The following is a 19257-nucleotide window of genomic DNA, read 5'->3' as shown; positions in this document are numbered from 1 at the left end:
TTAGCATCTAGCATCAACAGAAAAAAAGAAAATGGCTACCACTCCATTGGTTTTGTGAAAGAAATTACAAATTTGTCAACACCGTCAGATGTCACCACCATAAGATTTTGTGTTCCAATGATATATCAAAATACTTCAATGTGACTCTTGAATAAAAGCTTTATAAACAATAACATACTCACTGTTTGTTGTGTTTGTTTTAATACAGTAATTGACTGATTCAATGTATCTGATAGTTAAAATTACTACAAATTCAGGTTTTCGTCAACTCCGTCAGTTGAATATTTTGATAATATTTCATTATGATATTTTATATTTGTTGTGAAATTGTTGGTCACATGTGAAAGTGTAATCTGTCTGCTAACACGAGAATGTGTTTTGAAATGTTAAAAGCATCTTGAATGCTGTTAAAGATAAAGCTGAAATTATATTACACAGTCCAAGCTAAAAAAAAGCACATTTTGTTAAAAAGAGAAAAGTTGGGAGGTTGTATCAAAGCATAGCTCAGTAGCTTACTACATATAAGATACATAAATGGAGTTTCATTTGTCTGAGTACAAGGATTTATTTTTTCAATTTTGCATGCTGTTTTGTCCCACTTCTCAAGAATGACTTTATTTATGACTAAATTAATTATTAATAATAACTACAAATTACACTGCATAAATATACAAAACTAGATCGAAAATCAGTGATAGGCTACTTAGTGGTGTTTTGGTTTGAGCAAATCTTTTAAGTGAAGGAATCGTTCTCATGACATGCATGCCTCATTTTGCGTTCACTGAGCTGATCCTTTTCTGCCTTCAACGACTAGCTATACCCTTACGAAAAATAAGTTTATTTAAGTGTGCTATTAGTATACTTCTTTTAAACTAAAAAATAGGAAAGTATACTTGTAGTCTACTTTTTATGTACTTCTCAGAAATGGGCTTTATGTACTTCTCAGAAATATACTTAAAATGACATTTAATTATACTTGACTTATAGCCTACTTAGAAAAAGTCTAAATATATTTGAGCTATGCTTGTGTTCCTAGAATCTGTGTTTTCATTGTTATACTGTAGGGGGCTCTATTACACATTTTCTGTACAGAATTTCCAAAAAAACACAAGTGAAGAAGAAACCGAAACAACAGATGCTTCCACATGTAGTCTAACACGATCATCAGACATAAAACAGCATCAAAACTGTGTAAAGTTGATGTAATGTCGACCAATGAAGAGATAATAATGACTGTCAAGCTTTGGGGTGTTGATCGACTCTATCTACGTTTTGATTATCGTTCTGAATCCAATTCATAGTCTTTTTTTTTTCGCTTTTTGTTCAAAATGTTTTTTTTTTAATTATTATTTATGAAACTTACCCACATTCAAGTGTTTTAAAAAAGAATGCATGAAGCTAGAATAAAATGTTTTTGTTTACAAGCAGATACCCTGTTCTTTCTTTTGGTGTTTTGTATGTTCAGATATTCATATATTTATATAACAAAATATATACAAATTAATACCTAAATAGGGACATAGTAGTATACTTAAAGTATGATGTAAAGTTCACTTAAAGAAAACTTACGAGTATACTTGCAGTATAAAACTACTAAACTAGTAGTTTACTAAGACTATACTTCAAAGTGTACTAAAAATGCTACTACAAGTATTTAATTAGAAAACTATCAGTATTCATATAAGTTCACTTTTAGTATAGTTGCAGTACAAGCTAAAAATATTGTTGTAAACTAGTTGTGTACTTAAAGTTTACTACTGTTATACTTAAAGTATACTTTTATATACTAGAAAGTGGGCCAATTTAGTCCCAAGGAGTATTGAAATAGTACACTTACAAGTATACTACTAGTACACTGATATTTGTATACTTGCTACATAAAGTATACTTAAAAATATACTTGAACTTTACTTAAGTATACTTAATAAAATAAACTTGAAGTATACTACTTTTTGGTAAGGGTAACACGACAACATTCAGATGTGTTGTAAAAATATATTTTATAAAACATAATTTTACCTGAATGAACAGTTCAGTGGAAGAACGAACTGGAACATTTTATTGAAACGAAATGTAAGGAATCAGCCAACACAGTATTTCGTTCCTTCAGTGCGCCATGTGAATCAAATTATTGTTCACAACCAAGAGAGAAGAATGATTAAAAGTCAAAGTAAAAAACTCCAAAACAGTCAAAACAGAGTGGATAAAATATGATTTCTGCTGTAGTCATGTGTAACAAAAATGTTTATGACTTTTAAACACAATGCGAAATATAGTAAATTTGTAGACTTGTTTCAGTCGTGTACAATTTAGTATTGTTCAACGAATCGATTGAGTGAACGATTCAACTTGTGGCATAACGATGTAGCGTTTCAGAATTGTATACTAATATTTCTTCTCGAAGTATGCAAAAGGAGTCACTTGTAAACAATTTAGCATCTGAGTGAGGTTAACTAAGGGAGGTGAAGCGTTCTGTGGGTGATAAAATAATGAGTGGAAGCATTTCTATCTCTGGTCAAGGTTCACTCATGCAGTTTAGGTGGGAGTGAATCTGTTAGTTCTGCATGTTTGTTCAGTCTTACAAAGCTACTTTAAGAAGTAAAAATGTGTAGTTCTTAAACTGTACTTTGAAATATTGGCTTAGTCATCTTCATTTATAAATATTTAGATACTGTTCTTGACTCATGGCCATCTAACATAATAAAAACAGCAAAAGTACATTAAATGAACACTACAGGGAAAATTTTCAAGTTCATTTTCTAAACAATAATATATGAAATAAGTTATGAGTGCACCTCTGAGTTTTTCTTCTTAAAGATGATCTTGGCCAGTATATGAGAGGAAACGGCATAATCAACATGTAACACGTGTGAGAGACGTGTAAAGATAAAATGTCATCTTTATAGTTCAGAAACAAAAAAAGCAAGAAGTCGAAAATGATAAAATCAGGTGACATCAGATACAACAGGCCTTGAACTATCATGTTATAATGCCAAATATCACATTCAAATCACATAACGGACCTTGACTAAATGTTTCTTGCAGAGCTCTGATGTACAGTAGATGACAATAAATCAGTTTAATGAAAAAGATAAGAACAAATCTTAATGCAAGAATAAAGAAAAAAACGAACTGCTTTAAGATTTGTATAGGTATAGGTGACGATAATGTACACTTGTTATTTATCGTAGAATTATATTTTTATAATAATATTAATCTATTATTTATGTGTGTGTATAACCTTTAATATAATATAATATAATATAATATAATATACTGTAATACAATACACAAACCCTAGACTGACAGTTGACCTAGTTGGACTCCAGGTTCAGTATAAGTTAAACTCATTCAACAGCATTTGTGGCATAATGTTGGTTATCACAAAATTAATTTACACTTCCTCCTTTTTGTTTAAAAAGGCATAAATCTGGGTTGTAGTGAGGCACTTAAAAGGAAGTGAATGCACAAAGAATATGCATGTTAAAATGATTAAAATATGCATGAAAAAAACAAACAAACAAATCACTATTCTGTGTAGTATATAAAATATCAAATTGTACAACTTTGTCACCATGACAATGCAATGTAAAAAAATAAAATAAAATAAAATGACTGTAAAGATTATGATTTAAACAACTTTTTAGTTCAAATACACAAGTTTTAACAGAATAATTAATATAAGTGCTGTTATAAAATTATACACTTCATATTTTTGCTTTTAAATCTTCCAAAGATTGGCCCCAATCACTTCCATTGTAAATGCCTCACTGTTACAGTACCTTTCAAGATGTTCAAATATAAGGTATGCGTCAACATTATTTTGGTAGTAATAACGATTACGTCACAAATTATGAACCTGACTCAGTTCTGGCTTACTGACAGATCGTCAGACACTTTGTATTCAAGAGCTGGCCATATCTAGACATTCTGTACTAAGAAGGCTAGATCATATCGTTCTTTCTTGAGTGTTCATTCACACCTGCACTGATCAACAGACCCCCCTCACTCCCTTTCAATTCAATTCAAATAGCTTTATTGGCATGGCAAAATACATTTTGTGTTGCCAAAGCACTCCCTTTCTATCACAAACACACTCATATACTATCAAACAGACACACATGCTTTCCAACAAGATTGGGAGGGACAGTCGCCCTTGGCAAGGATGCATGCTGTGGGCCTCTGATGTAATTCCCTCATGCTTCCTGTTGGTGCTTAACCCTGATACACCTCCCACATCCCAACGCTGCTCATAAATACAAAAGAGAGTGATGCTGGCCCCATTAAGAGAGCCGACTTCATAGACATGGACAATATGTGCATTTAAGAGGATGTCTGCCATAGATGAACCCTGCATTTCACTCTAACAAGCTCAAAACCTAACAGGTAAGACTTCATAATCAATAAGTATTTTAATATAAACTATGACAGACAAGAAATTTATTTATTCAAATACACTTGAATAAATGCAGGATTTCATTTAACATCAATGCCGTCTGATATTATAGTGAAACTGGATAAGTGGTTTCAGGAGAAGGTTTTCCATTGTGTTCGTACTTATGGTTCTCAAATGTGAGGGAAAGAGTGGTAGACACAAACCTCCTTATTCAGAGAGGGAGATTGGATCCCCTCCCAACTTTTGGAAGGGTTTCTGATGTCAATGGGTTCAGTGATCTTAGTGCAGACCTGGAAGAGCTGGTCTATTGAACAGGGAGGTACTGCCAGAGAAAGTGAGAAGGGCTCTTTTGGTCTGTTCGGTCAGATTGTTCTGACACAGGGGAGGCGAGACCTTCTAAGTGTTCGCTTATCTGGATTAGTCATCCTAGGAAAAGAGAGAAAGAAAATGAATCGGTGACAGCAGGTAGAAAATCTACAACAGTTTGTATAATCAGACTGATTTATGTATATCCCGATTTTGTACTTACATTTTCATTGGCAACAGCAAATCTGCTTTTCTTTTTTCTAACAGATAAGATACAACACACAAGCAGATTTTACAGGCAATATGATGGACGAGTTTTTTCATGAAAACGATTACCACGTGTCACGACGTATCTACTCAAACCGGGTTTTTGATCAGTTTCATGAGAGACAAGCCCAAGAGATCCAGAGTTTACGAGAACGGCTGAGCAGAACCTGCGGGTGAGTATATGGCATATCATCTAGTGTTTTCATCTTCATATTCATTCATATAAAATGATTTTTTTTTTTACAGATGCACTGATAAATGGGCTGTTCAGAAGATAAAGGGGCTTCTGCCAATCCTGGATTGGCTCCCTAAATACCCAGTCAAGCAATGGTTACCCGGTGATGTCGTTTCTGGGGTCACCACAGGACTAGTATGCTGTTTACAAGGTAAGATGCAATCTGTGAACAAAACCCCATAGATTAATATCAGCATAATGCCACTTTGAGGTCATTGTTTGAATTTGTTGTACAGGTGTGGCGTATGCATTGCTGGCCTCTGTTGCACCAGTCTATGGACTCTACTCTGCGTTTTTTCCAATTCTCACATACTTTGTGTTGGGCACATCCAGACACATCTCTGTGGGTAGGTCTATGGCTTTATTAAAAAATGAATTTCTAGTGGTATCAAATAAGCAACGCTTTAAAAAAGATCTGTGATTCTACTGTACTGCCTACTGCATGCATACTACTTACTATTTTATGTGAAACGGTAATATATAGTATGTAACGGTAAATGCATGTTTTATTCTGTAAAAATGGCATGCAGTTATTATCTTGTATATAGTTATTTTGTCATTTAATCCTATTTTATGTAGAAAATGTCTTGATTGTTAGAAATTCAATTAATGATTCAAGAAAAAGAAAATGATATTACTTTGGGTTTATTCATATGCATACAATATTCTATGCAGTGTGCAGTGTTGTATACAAATATAGTAATCCGTGCAATTATATTATGCATATAGAAAATGTCTAAATATTGAATAAAAATGCAACGCTTTCTTGTCGTTCTCTTATTTGTCTCTATTTCTCATTTAGGTCCATTCCCTGTCACCTGTCTGATGGTGGGCTCTGTAGTTTTGACCTTAGCTCCCGACGAGCAATTTCTGCGTTCAGTGAACATCACAGGTGTGAACAAGACAGTGACAGATGAAAGGTTAATGGAGATTGATGTAGAGGCAAGAGAGGCCCAGAGAATCCTAGTGGCTTGTACCATGACGGTGTTGGTTGGATTATTCCAGGTAAAATTGCAACATTCACAATTAAAACCTGGGATAAAGATAAAATAAACAAGTTGCACATTTTGTAATTGCAGTATTTCATTTGCTTACATGTTGAACAAATGCAGATTTATCTTTTGTCAATCAGCAGTGCAGTGCTCCTACTCTTTTGTTTTACTTAATCTCAGGTGGCTATGGGGCTGATGAAGGTGGGCTTTCTAGTCAGGTATCTCTCAGACCCACTGGTAGGCGGCTTCACCACTGCTGCTGCCTTTCATGTCTTCATATCTCAGATTAAAACCATCCTGTCTGTTCCTATATACAACCATAATGGATTCTTCTCCTTTGCTTATGTGAGTCTCTTAAATCATTAATATCTTTACAATCACACCTATATCAGCCTAAAGAACTTGCTGTATATTGTAATGTGTGTGTGTGTGTTTAAATAATTGCATATTGGTCTCAAAATTTTGGACCCCACTGTCTGAGACACTGGGGAAAAACTAAATCATATATATATATATATGTGTGCATGTTTATGTGGTTTATGAGGACACAAATTTGTATAATAACATGGGTATGACATAGATATTACAACAAGAAGGTGATTTATGAGGACATTTTCACTGTCCCCGTAATTCAAAAGGCTTATAAATAATTCAGAATGAGTTTTTTTGAAAATCTAAAAATGCAGAAAGTTTCCTGTGAGGGGTAGATTTAGGGGTAGGGTTGGTGTAGGGCAATAGAAAATACGGTTTGTACAGTATAAAAACCATTACGCCTATGGAGAGTCCCCATAAACCATAAAAACAAACCTGTGTGTGTGTGTGTGTGTGTGTGTATTTTTACATTATATAATTGATTTATTCATTTATAGCATTATTTATTTTTATAATATAAAATTATATATATATATATAACATTATATAGTATTTTTTGGTATAATTTAAATACACTTTTAGAAATATAATACATTTTATAATAAATATTACATTTTATAAATATAATAACTACACTTTTAATAAATTATTATTATTATTATTCATTTATTTTTCCACATCTAGACTCTCATTGATGTAGGTAGGAACATCAACCAAACGAACATTGCGGACTTGATTGCTGGATTACTAACAATCTTCATTGTTATGGCTGTGAAAGAGATCAACACAAAATTTCAGCATAAAATCCCAGTGCCGATTCCCATAGAAGTGATTGTGGTATGTACAGTTTCCCCACAATTCTCCCATACAGTCTTAAAAAAAACAACAACTTGTAAGCCTGTAGGCCTCTGACACTAACATGATTTTTTTTTTAAATAATGACTGTTGTTACCTTTCAATCTTTTGAACTGACAGACAGTGATAGCTTCAGCAATCTCTCATGTGATGGACCTAAATTCCCTGTACGGCGCCAGCATTGTCCACAGCCTCCCCAGGGGGTAAGAGCACTTCCTGTGGCATTTCCTGCTTCCTGATGAGGGCTGGGTGCACATTCAGTCACTTTATATTGACATTATTATTATTATTGTCCTTGTAATGATTTTCAACAGAAATGTTATCACTAGAACAATGACATTGACAGACAGTTTGTAAGCCTTATCCAATAATAACATAAATCAGTATTATGGTAAAAACGATAGCAGCCAGCACAGAACCTGCATGCATCAGAGACGACAGCATAAAACACTCATAGTACAAGTACAAAACTGGTATGTGAATCTGTAGTAACTATATGTCTGCTTGTGTTTCCACAGGTTTGCACCACCACAAACACCAAATATAGCACTTATCGGGAACATTTTGGGCTCTAGTTTTTCTACAGCAGTGGTTGGTTATGCAGTAGCAGTCTCAGTGGCAAAAGTCTATGCAGCAAAACATGATTACACAGTCGATGGCAACCAGGTATACAACAATTCGGTGTGAATATGTGTCTGACACTCAAAATATGCTTTAGTCCAATGGCTAAATTAGCATGGGAAAATAAATAACACCTAAATGGTTTGTGCTGAACACAATGCATTTTGTGCTTTGCCGGTGGCAAAAACAGCTGAAAACTACAACTTTAGTTGGTTTCTTGCAAGAAATGTGGGTGCTATTAACAAGTACTGGGGGAAGAAAAAGAGCAAGGGTGTTTATTTTAGTGTGAAGTATTTTTTAAGTATAATAAGGGTCAGATCAGCACTTTCACACTGATTGAAAAATTACAATAATGTGAGGGAGAGCCAGGAAGAACTAGCTGGCCTTTTAAGGTCACCTTCACCTGCCAGAACATAACAAATTTGCGTTCGCAACGGCAGCTGTTATTTTTTTCTAAACTAGGCAGTGCAGCATAGATCGTTAGGGCACAGCTACAGTTTTGTTTTGTCCTTAAAGATTCTGCTTAGGGTTTTGTTCAAAATGTATTTGCATTCTGATTTGAGACTGGTCTTAGTTGGCCTTTCAAGGCCTTTTTTTTTACCTGCCAGCACAGAACGAATCTGAGTTTGCAACAGCGACTGTTATTTCTAAACCAGACACTGCATAGCTTTAGGGCACAGCTACATTTGTTTCATTTTGTGATTCGCGCTTTGCTTCATTTTTTGCTTTGTTTTGTTTCTTGTTTGTGTTGCTTTGTTTTCTTCGCACTTTAAACAAAACATAATGTATTTGCATACTGATTTATGATTGGTTTTTAAGGTCACGTTCACCTTCCAAAGCCAAATGAATGTAAGTTTACATCAGCAGCTGATATCATTAAATATATGCATTATATAAACCATGCTGTTTTAGGGTACAGCTACATTTGTTTTGTTTCGTAAGCACTGTAAACAAAACAAATATTTAAAGATTCAGGTTGGGGGTTTGATCAACATTTATTTGCACACTGATTTGTGATTGGTCTTTAAATCTTGGATTACTTTTTTGTTCAGTGGATACAAAAAAGTGTGATGACTACATTGCTGGTGTTTAATTGATACTTTTAAGGTCACTTTCACTTTTTTTGAGTTTGAGTTTGCAACAGCAGCTGATATCATTTCTAAACTCGGCAGTGCTGCGTAGAGCATTAGGGCACAGCTACATATCTTTTGTTTTGTTAACATTGTAATTTATTTGCAGAGTGATTTGTTATTGGTCTTCAAATCTTTTTTGTTGTTGTCGTCGTTTAGTAGATACCAAAAAGTGTAATGACTGCATTGCTGGCGTTTAATTGATACAGATTCATTATAAACTGCCTGATCTGGTTTACTACCCTATTATTCCTATTAGGAGCTAATAGCTTTTGGCGTCAGCAACATTTTCGGAGGATGTTTCTCAAGCTTTGTGGCCAGCACTGCATTGTCACGAACAGCAGTGCAGGAAAGCACAGGGGGGAAGAGTCAGGTAAAATGCACATGCTCTTACTCCAGCAATTTCACGTGTGTATGTGTGCAAACACAGTACTCACTGTTCTCTCCTCTCACTGTTGCAGGTTGCTGGTATCATCTCAGCTCTGATGGTGATGATAGTGATTTTGGTCCTTGGGCCGTTTCTTCAGCCTTTGCAGAAGGTGTGATGTGCCTAATGTTTTAATAGAGAAAAAGAATGTCTTTCACTCCCAAAATTTCAAATACTTGCAATATTCTTCATGCAACTCATGATGTCACCCCTCTCTGCCCCACAGTCAGTGCTGGCTGGCATTGTAATAGCCAACCTGAAGGGCATGTTCACGCAGATCTCTGAAGTGCCTGTACTCTGGAGACAGAACAGAACAGACTGTGTAAGTAACATCACAAGACTGATAAATGAACAGAATGAGATGAGTACTGTCAGAAAAATAGTCAACAAAATGAGACTATTTTGAACATCAGATATGAAAGACTGTACAAGCATAACAAGTTTCTTGAGGTCATTATAACATCAATTCGTTTTCTGATTACATTGAGCAAATGTAAAAAATTTTATTTGTATAAATACTAGATGGAATGAGTGCATATGAATCCTTATACTTCTGCAGCTCATCTGGATAGCTACGTGCCTGGCATCCATTGTGCTGGGCTTAGATGTGGGTCTGCTGGCTGGTCTGGTATTTGAGATGGGCACAGTGGTGGTCAGAACACAGTTGTAAGTAGCACATTTGTAAGGATATCAAAGCATGCTTGAGTGTAAAGTACGCAAAACTGTTTACAATTTTTATTTGACACAAAGCAAATTCATTCTTTTTTTTTAATTTAAATTTGTTTTTAGCAAGGTTTTGGCATATTTGTTGAGAAATGTGACAACTGCTTGTTAATCTGAATTAGTGCAGCTTGGTGTTTATGATATAACTCAAAATATGAGTGTTAATATTGTCAATAATAAGGGCATCATATTAATGTTATCATATAAATGTTTGTTTTGTAATATTTAATAGAGTATAAAAGAAAAGTTCCTGTTAAAAACTAATTATACATAATGTAAAAGACATGTATTTAAAGATTAAACATCATAATTCACATTATAATGGTTTCTCTTATTTCATTCAGCCCTTCTTGTGCCACCCTTGGAAATGTCTCAAATACTGATATCTACAAAAACATGAAGGACTACAAAAATGTAAGATTTAAATTTTTTATGCTGTCAATAATCAGTAACAGAAATAGTAATTTTAGTAAAGTTACTAATTTACTTTACAATTTAATAGTAAAGATTGTAGTGTGTCTGTGTGCTTCATTGTTTCATCAGGCTTGCTGACCCTGATTTGTTCTTAGATTGGATATCACTATAGTCAGAAACTAAAAAAAAAATGACCCAAAGTTGGGTTGAAACAACCCAGCCTTTTTTAGAGTGTAGTAAAGAAATTTATATAAAATATGTATCATATTTATATTATAAAGTAAATATTATTAGAAACAGTACTATAAACATGCCCGTCTGCTGTTACTGTGTCTAATGTATGAATTTATTTTACTGTATTATACCATTCAATTTTTTTACAGTGATTTTCAAGACACTGAAGACCAGTGTCATAGACCCAGAAGACCATATTGATTCCCATTATAACTGTTTTACTATATTTTTGATCAAATAAATGCAGACTTGGTGAGCATTAGAGACTTCTTTCAAAAACATTAGAAAAATCTTACCCCAAACTTTTGTACAGTAGTGTACATGAAATCGCATTTATATGAGTTATCTTTCCTGTTTAATCGCCTATACAGTCTTTGTGGGCAACAAGCATATTAATGTAGATCACCACGCTAGAATATAAGATATCAAGCACATATTTTCCTGCTATCATTTTACTGATAAAGAGTGGTTGTGCCTGAGCACATCCATGCAGTTATCTGAAGTAGTATTTACAACGTTGTCTCCCAGTGTAACAGACACATCTCTAACCTCTTATATCAAAGAGCTCCCGGTCCTGATGCGAGCTACTGAAGCTGAAGAAAACAGAAACATCAACTCATTTGATGATAAAAGCTGCCGGTTCAGATGCAAGCAAAAGTCTGGAGCTTCTCATTCACAAATTTGATTAAAGGACATGATGACCAAATATTTACTTCTGGAGACATCAGAAAATAATGCAAACCGCAAAACACAACTAATACATAAGAAACAGGGTCAAACATGTATAACTGTATTATGTAAATTATATAATGTTAATATACCAACTATTTTGAGCAAATTAAATTGGTTAATTAATGTAAAACGTACTGATAATCATACAGGTGGTACTTTATGTTTGACTTGTGAAAACAATAGTATGCTTTTACTTATAAAAACAATAATATTAAAACAATTTCATTATTTTATTAACAATAAGAGTAAAAGCATACATAATTCGTTATAAAACACAATTTAGAAGTAAATTATAAAATAATTTATACTTAAACATTTTCACCAATTTTTTGAATTAAATGCATTGTCTTTTAAATTGGATTCAGGTGACTAACTGTTAACTATTTCGTTTATTGACTGATGCATTTACACACACTTTGTATTGAATTACTAATATTTTTTACAGTGTACGCTCACACACAAACACACCCCGCATCAGAAATGTCTGAATACCAAAAATAGCCTTGTGAGAAATACGTAGGAATCCAATCATACACAGTTAAGGATTTGTAAGTAATTTGGTCAAATGAAAAGAAGTTCTAAAAGAATGACAATCATCCTTGTGTCTTCCAGAGAATCACATGAGAATGAACTTCAAACGGTCTCCATTTCTAAGGGTCTCTCACAATTACAATGAATTGTGTGTTGTCATTGAAAAAAAAAAAAAAAGCTGCATAGTTTTGCATAATTCTGGCATAATTTCCTAATATGACATAAGAAGTTCAGGTTAGGTAACAGGAAGTATGGTTGTACAAATTGTGCTTATCAGGTGTACAGTACGTCACATCTGCTAAATAACTGCTCACCAAAAATATATATATATTTTTTTCCCCCCCGCCAAAGCTACCTAACAACCATACTCAATACACAATACAGTACGTTCCTTATTGCTTTTGTAAAAGTTAATGACACAAATATTTATTAAAACATGAATTCATAAAGCATCAGGATATGACATGTAAACAACAACAGAATGTCATTCTGTGGATGCAGCACACAGTAACTAGGTGAAGAGGTGTTTTACGTCAAAACTGATAATACACATCAATTACTTTAGAACAACTGAAATGCTGTTTTGACCAATCGTAATCCTGAATGGGAACTAATATCAATAAAAAAAGTTCTAATATCCAACATTTTTATTTTTAATTGAACCTTTTCTCTCTCTTTTTTGACACAATGGAAAAGGAACTAAATCCAAACTAATATGTTTCCCACATTATATCTGAAATATCAAAAGATTTCGTCTTATGAGGTATGAGAGGATTAAAGCAAGCAATCGATAGGTGGTTGGCTTTTTCCAAGTTTTTATCAGAAAGAACAATGGTCATGGATCAGGCGGAGATGTGGCTGGAAATGTAAAGAAGGCATCTTGATAACTGTTAATAATTACAGACAAGATAAGTTTAGCAATTTATAAATTCACATGGTCTTAAAGATCTCTGATAGACCACTGCAACTTTTGAAGAAAAACAGGGACAGCAAATTGGAAATATCTGATACCTCACTGAACAGGTAGGATTATCATATTGCAAACAAACACTGTCGTTCAAAAGTTTGGGGTTGGTAAGGTTTTTGAGTGTTTTTGAAATAAGTGTATTAGGCTCAACAAGGCTACTTATTTTATCAAAAATACAGTAAAAAAAAAATACAGTTAAAAGAACAGTTTTCTTTTTTTTTTTTAAATAAATTTTAAAATGTAATTTATTCCTGTGATGAGCTGAATTTTCAGCAGCCATTATTCCAGTCTTCAGTGTCACATGATCCTTTAGAAATCATTATTTGATGCTCAAAAAAACAATTCTTATTATTATCAGTGTTGAAAACAGTTGTGCAGTTTAATATGTTTGTAGAAACTAACCATGATACTTTTGTTTTCAGGATTTATTAATGAATAGAATGTTCAAAAGAGCAACATTTATTTGAAAAAAATAATACTTTTGTGACCATGTACCATACTTTTGTTGACTTTTGATCAATTCAATGTATCCTTGCTGAATTAAAATATTAATTTCTTAAAAAAAAAAAAGAATTGTAGTATATATGCGAATTTAAGTCCATTCCATAGATAAAAATCATAAATCTGATTTAAAAGGGCAAAAACTATATACAGATGCAAACAAAAAGATTTAAAAAAAAAAAGATAAAGCTAAATGCTCAATTTTTATCAAAGTTTAAAAGTTAATGAGCAGTACTATTAAACCTTCAAAGGATGCTGGTATTACAGATTAAAAACAATAAGACTGAATGTTATTTAGAGCTGCTGACCACCAACTATAGATCATGACAACATAACTGCTGACAAAAAGCCTAATTAGGGAGAATAGGTTCATATACAAGGAGACAAGCATTTTAAACTGTGGAAAATTCCATGGAAACATCAACTGTGTCTTAGAGATTTCAGGCTAAATGTGCAGGTTGACACACACTCATACACTCATCATGACAGACATGTGAACTCACACTGTGTAGTTGCATGATGTTTACTCACAGTGCGTTAAAGTAAACACCTCCATCTTACACAACATTTCTATGATTATCAATATAAATACAGATGCAACACATCCACTTTGACAGTCGCCAGAGCTGTAGCAGATATTGAGGAATTGCATTTGTTTGGTTGCCTCACACAGATCAGAAGGATTTTTGCCCGGCGCACAATGCTCCGACCCTCAACACAGAGGTATTCAGTGACCAGACCGCTCTACTCAGAAGACGCCTTTGAGGATGAACATGCAAAAGTCTATCGGAAACACAAGAGGTTCCTGCACCATGTTAAACAGTACTTCACGTAAGCCGAACTTTTAACATTTATTAAGCAGTGCAGAGAAATTTGTTATAATTAGAGGCAAGAAATTATTTGAGCTATTTATAGATTTTTTAAAAAATCTAATAATATTAATAAATGTTATTTTTATTATTACTACTATATAATATATATGTGACCCTGGCGCACAAAACCAGTCTTAAGTCGCTGGGGTATATTTGTAGCAATAGCCAAAAATACATTGTAGGGGTCAAAACGATTGATTTTTCTTTTATGCCAAAAATCATTAGGGTATTAAGTAAAGATCATGTTCCATTAAGATATTTTGTAAATGTCCTACCGTAAATATATTAAAACTTAATTTTTGATTAGTAATATGCATTGCTAAGAACTTAATTTGGACAACTTTAAAGGCGATTTTCTCAATATTTAGATTTTTTTGCACCCTCAGATTCCAGATTTCCAAATATTGTCCTATCCTAGCAAACCATACATCAATGGAAAGCTTATTTATTCAGCTTTCAGATGATACATAAATCTCAGTTTCGAAAAATTGACCCTTATGACTGGTTTTGTGGTCCAGGGTCACATATTTTATTTTTATATATAATTTAAATATAATAAAAATACACTACGACAAAAGCAGATATAGTTCTTTTTTTTATTGAGCAACAGCACTTTATTTGCTGAGAGATGTCTCTAAATAGTTTTTTGTTTTTTTAAACTGAATGTATTATTTTATTATTTATTTGCTAGTTGTACTTCCGAACGTGCAAAGAACACTGCTATTTCTCTGCTGCCTATCATTGGATGGATGAAAACCTACTCAATCAAAGACTGGCTGCTGAATGACATCTTGTCTGGCGTCAGCACTGGATTGGTTGCCGTGCTACAAGGTAAAATCTTATGAAGCTCTTATTGAAAGTTACTCAACAGGAACATTCATGATATAAGCTCAACTCTTGCAATCGATTCATGATATTAGATGAAATATAATATAGTAACAGCTGTTACACAGCAACAAAAACAAATCCATATGCGTTAGAGCACAAAGTTAACTGACGAGAACTGTAGGTGGCATAAAAAATAAACACATTTTCATCTGTCCAGGTTTGAGTCCCCAATCGCTCCCAGTCTGCAGGTTTTCCAGATGACAGCAGTGGAGGCTTTCCCAATAGCTATTGTGGGATTTGCCATGGCTTTTGCAGTGGCTAAAGTCTATTCTGTAAAGCATGACTACATTATAGATGGAAATCAAGTAAGCCCTGAATACTATTCCATTTATAATGCAACAGAGAACAGTCTGTGGAAGCACATCTGCAATGACACATATGATCCCGCAGGAACTCATTGCCTTTGGGGCAAGCAACATCTTTGGAGGAGCGTTTAAGTCTCTGGCACCCAGCACGGCTCTCTCCAGAAGTGCAGTTCAAGAAAGCACTGGAGGAAAAACACAGGTAAACAGCTCGGTTTGTGAGCTTTTCTTATTGGCTGGAACACAAAAATAGGATTTTGCATCTGTGGTGTCCCAATTAGGGAATTTGTTTTCCAGCCACAGAGAAATACTGTCCTCTAGTGTTCCAGAAAGAGTTGTAAATAACACAATATAATACAATAGTCATGTTGTAAATAATACAATTAACACAATGGTGCCATAAATATAACATCATATTCCTGCTCATATTTATGTCAAAATACTTATGCCTAATATTTTTGCAGAAACTATGATACAATAAAAAGTTCAAAAGAACAGCATTTATTTGGAACAGAAATGTTCAAATTAATGCATCCTTATTAAATAAAAATGTTAATTTATGAATTTTTTTTTTAATGTACTTTTCAGGTAGCTGGTTTACTCTCTGCCATTATCGTGCTGGTGGTAATCTCGGGGATAGGGTTTTTGTTGGAACCTCTACCAAAGGTAGGCTTTAAATTCAAAGTGTAAATGATTGGCTTTAATAACAGAAAAAAGAATTTGTGAAAAGCTGTGTGGTGTTGTGTGCCTGCAGTCAGTGCTGGGCGCAGTGGTGATTGTGAACCTGAAGGGGATGTTGATGCAGGTGGTTACAGTCCCTTACCTGTGGAAGAAAGACCGTCCTGACTGCGTAAGAGTCTTTGACTTGTCTCTCTAAATGCAAAGAAGGGATTAAAAAAAGAAAAAAAAGAAAGTATAATCCAAGTAGACAAACTTCAAATTTCAGCTTCTTAAAAATGAGAATTACATTTTTAAATCGGAAGTATTTTATCTGAGATAGATAACATCTCACATAATTTACCTTAGAATTTAACTGTCCAATGGTATATCACTGATTTCTGTACTCTGTGTAACGTCCCACTCTTGTCATTTTCCTCCAGATTGTATGGGTGGGGACCTGTTTGGCAGCTATATTCTTGGGGCTGGACTTAGGACTTGCTGTTGGTCTTGGACTGGAGCTCCTCACTGTGGTCTTCAGGGCTCAGTTGTAAGTGCTGACAGATCCAATTAACTAGATGAAAAATAAAATAAAAATAATTTGAATATGGTGTAGATATTAGCTGCTTCTTTAAAGATATTGTGACCTGGGCAAAGAAATGAGGTTTAATTTTCATCATATTCGTATTTATAATATATCCTGTTTCTTTTTTTGGATAAAAATCAATTGATCTTTTCTGCTCTGCAATCCACGCTGCTGTGTCCTGGCTAATATCTCAGGGACAGATATCTACAGAGATCGCAAGGACTACACAACTGGTGGCTGACTAAATACTTTTTTTCCCCACTGTAAGTGTACTAACAGACGCATCCTCTTTGTTCATATTCTGCAACATAATCATTATGTGTCATTTCTATTAACATTACTTGGTGTGCCAATGCACATGATGGGCCAAGATAGGGACAGTTTAAAACACAGTGAAAAGATGCAGATGGACGAAAGACCTTGCCTTGGTTTAATTTTCTGTCTTTCTGAATCTCCTACAGATCTATGAGCCAGAGGGAGTGAAGATTTTCAGAATCCCATCTCCCATTTTCTTTGCAAATATCGATTTCTTCAGAGACAAACTGAAGGATGCTGTGAGTGCAGTAGTTTCAGTGTGATAGCCCTGACCTCAGACAACTTTAGCAGCTGACATAATAACAATCTAACCTGTTCAATTTGTGGCAGGTGGGCTTTAATCCTCTGAGAATCCTGAGGAAGAGGAACAAAGCAGTGAAGAAAATGAAGAAACTGATAAAGAAAGGGGAGCTGACCTTAACATCTGTACGTCTTAAACATGATAACAATAAACTCAAGGATTATGCAATGTAGCTGTATTGCATCCAGTGCTTTGATACCTACTGTACTTCTTAGATACCTAAATGATATCTTAATCTTATCATTTAGATATACATCAAAAGTTACTTTGATTTCTTTCGGTTATAGAATGGACTACAGGCCACATGCTCAATGCCCATTGAAGAGTCAGAGGATGAAAGCAACATGGAGGATCTAGACAAGCCCACAGACTATTCAGATCTTCCAGTCCAGGTGAACTGGAATGTAGAACTTCCTGCCAACATCCGAGTTCCTCCTGTGAACATCCACAGTTTGATCCTGGACTTCTCTGTGGTCTCATTCCTGGATATATCTGCACTCAAGGGTCTTAAAGCGGTATGGCAGCTGTGTTCATTCTGAAAACAAAGTGTAAATTAAATAACTTTGCTAATCAAAGCATGAAATTCTAGTTTGATTATCTGAAAACATCTCTAATGAATCACAAACACTTGTGTTTACAGGCCATAAAATAATTTATACGCATTAATGTTGAAGTTTACATAGTAGGCAGTGACCGTAAGTACTTTTTTCTTTCAGATTGCAGGTTAAAGGGTATTTGTAGTGTATTTGACAATGTTTTCCCCTTATCTACAAAGCCACGGCTATTACAATATAACTTAACTGTACGTAATAATAAAGCTGTGCAGTAACTCTCACCTTTGACATGTCGTTTCCAGCGTATATCATAGAGAAGCTGAGGAACTGTACATTTTTTGATGATGAAATCAAGACGTCTATCTTCTTTTTGACCATCCATGATGCAATGCTCTGCATTCATGAGTCTCATCCCCCGAAGACCGTGAGTGAGAAGGTGACGAAAACATTTGGAGATTGCACAAGCTTCATTTGTTCATTCAAAGATGAATTTGTTGCATTTATCTAAAATGCATTATTATAAAAGTGCATTGTTAAAATGTGTGTCTGATTTGAACTTACGCAAACAGGTCTCAGGAAGTGTCCAATATCAACACGTTAATAGCAGCAGCACATCCAGTTGGTTGACAATCCAAGCAGTAAGTGACCCAACAAGCACCTGGGATTAAACCTGTCCAAATATTAAATAATAATGAAATAGTAAATATTAAAAGCTATCATTTAAAGCAAGAGGTCATCATAATTTCTATTGAAGAGATGTCTGAAGTTCTCAGTTGGGTTAATCTGCTTTATTTTCTGCAGGATATGAAAACGGAAGTCGAAACAGACACCAAACCAGAGACAAGGTTTTGAAATGAACCAACTTGAAACCTCCACTATACTGAACTTTAAAATCTGTGTATATAAGAATTTACTTGATTTAGCGCATAGCAGTTTTGTATTCTGCGTACTATGCTGCATGCAGAATGAATTAGTTTGAGAATATGCCAATGTGTCATGTTCTAATTTAATGGATTTGTGGTGAACAAACACTCTTATCAGTTCACTATCAGTGCCTTTTGTATATTTACATTTTTCTT

The 19257-nt window shown here is 34.2% G+C and overlaps 1 protein-coding gene across 1 annotated transcript; it reads left to right on the top strand.

Annotated features, from left to right (window-relative positions):
* Nucleotides 1-4299: 4299 nt before the first annotated feature.
* Nucleotides 4300-19030, top strand: LOC107553866 (pendrin-like). The gene is given in 29 exon segments (XM_016236193.1): nt 4300-4386; nt 4970-5142; nt 5216-5355; nt 5441-5551; nt 6007-6098; nt 6135-6209; nt 6377-6541; nt 7253-7405; nt 7544-7626; nt 7942-8089; nt 9434-9547; nt 9636-9713; nt 9828-9923; nt 10161-10267; nt 10669-10738; nt 14377-14534; nt 15621-15768; nt 15854-15967; nt 16354-16431; nt 16520-16615; nt 16866-16972; nt 17171-17235; nt 17465-17562; nt 17654-17749; nt 17912-18139; nt 18265-18319; nt 18481-18614; nt 18748-18816; nt 18980-19030. Coding segments are annotated over 28 exon segments (3066 nt in total). The 5' UTR covers nt 4300-4386; nt 4970-5005.
* The last annotated feature ends 227 nt before the right edge of the window (nt 19031-19257 follow it).

This window comes from Sinocyclocheilus grahami, unplaced genomic scaffold (assembly GCF_001515645.1).
Source record: "Sinocyclocheilus grahami isolate Dianchi unplaced genomic scaffold, SAMN03320097.WGS_v1.1 scaffold484.1, whole genome shotgun sequence".
Lineage (NCBI taxonomy): Eukaryota > Metazoa > Chordata > Actinopteri > Cypriniformes > Cyprinidae > Sinocyclocheilus > Sinocyclocheilus grahami.
Note: the sequence above shows the minus strand (reverse complement) of the source record. Positions and strands in the feature narration are given on the sequence as shown.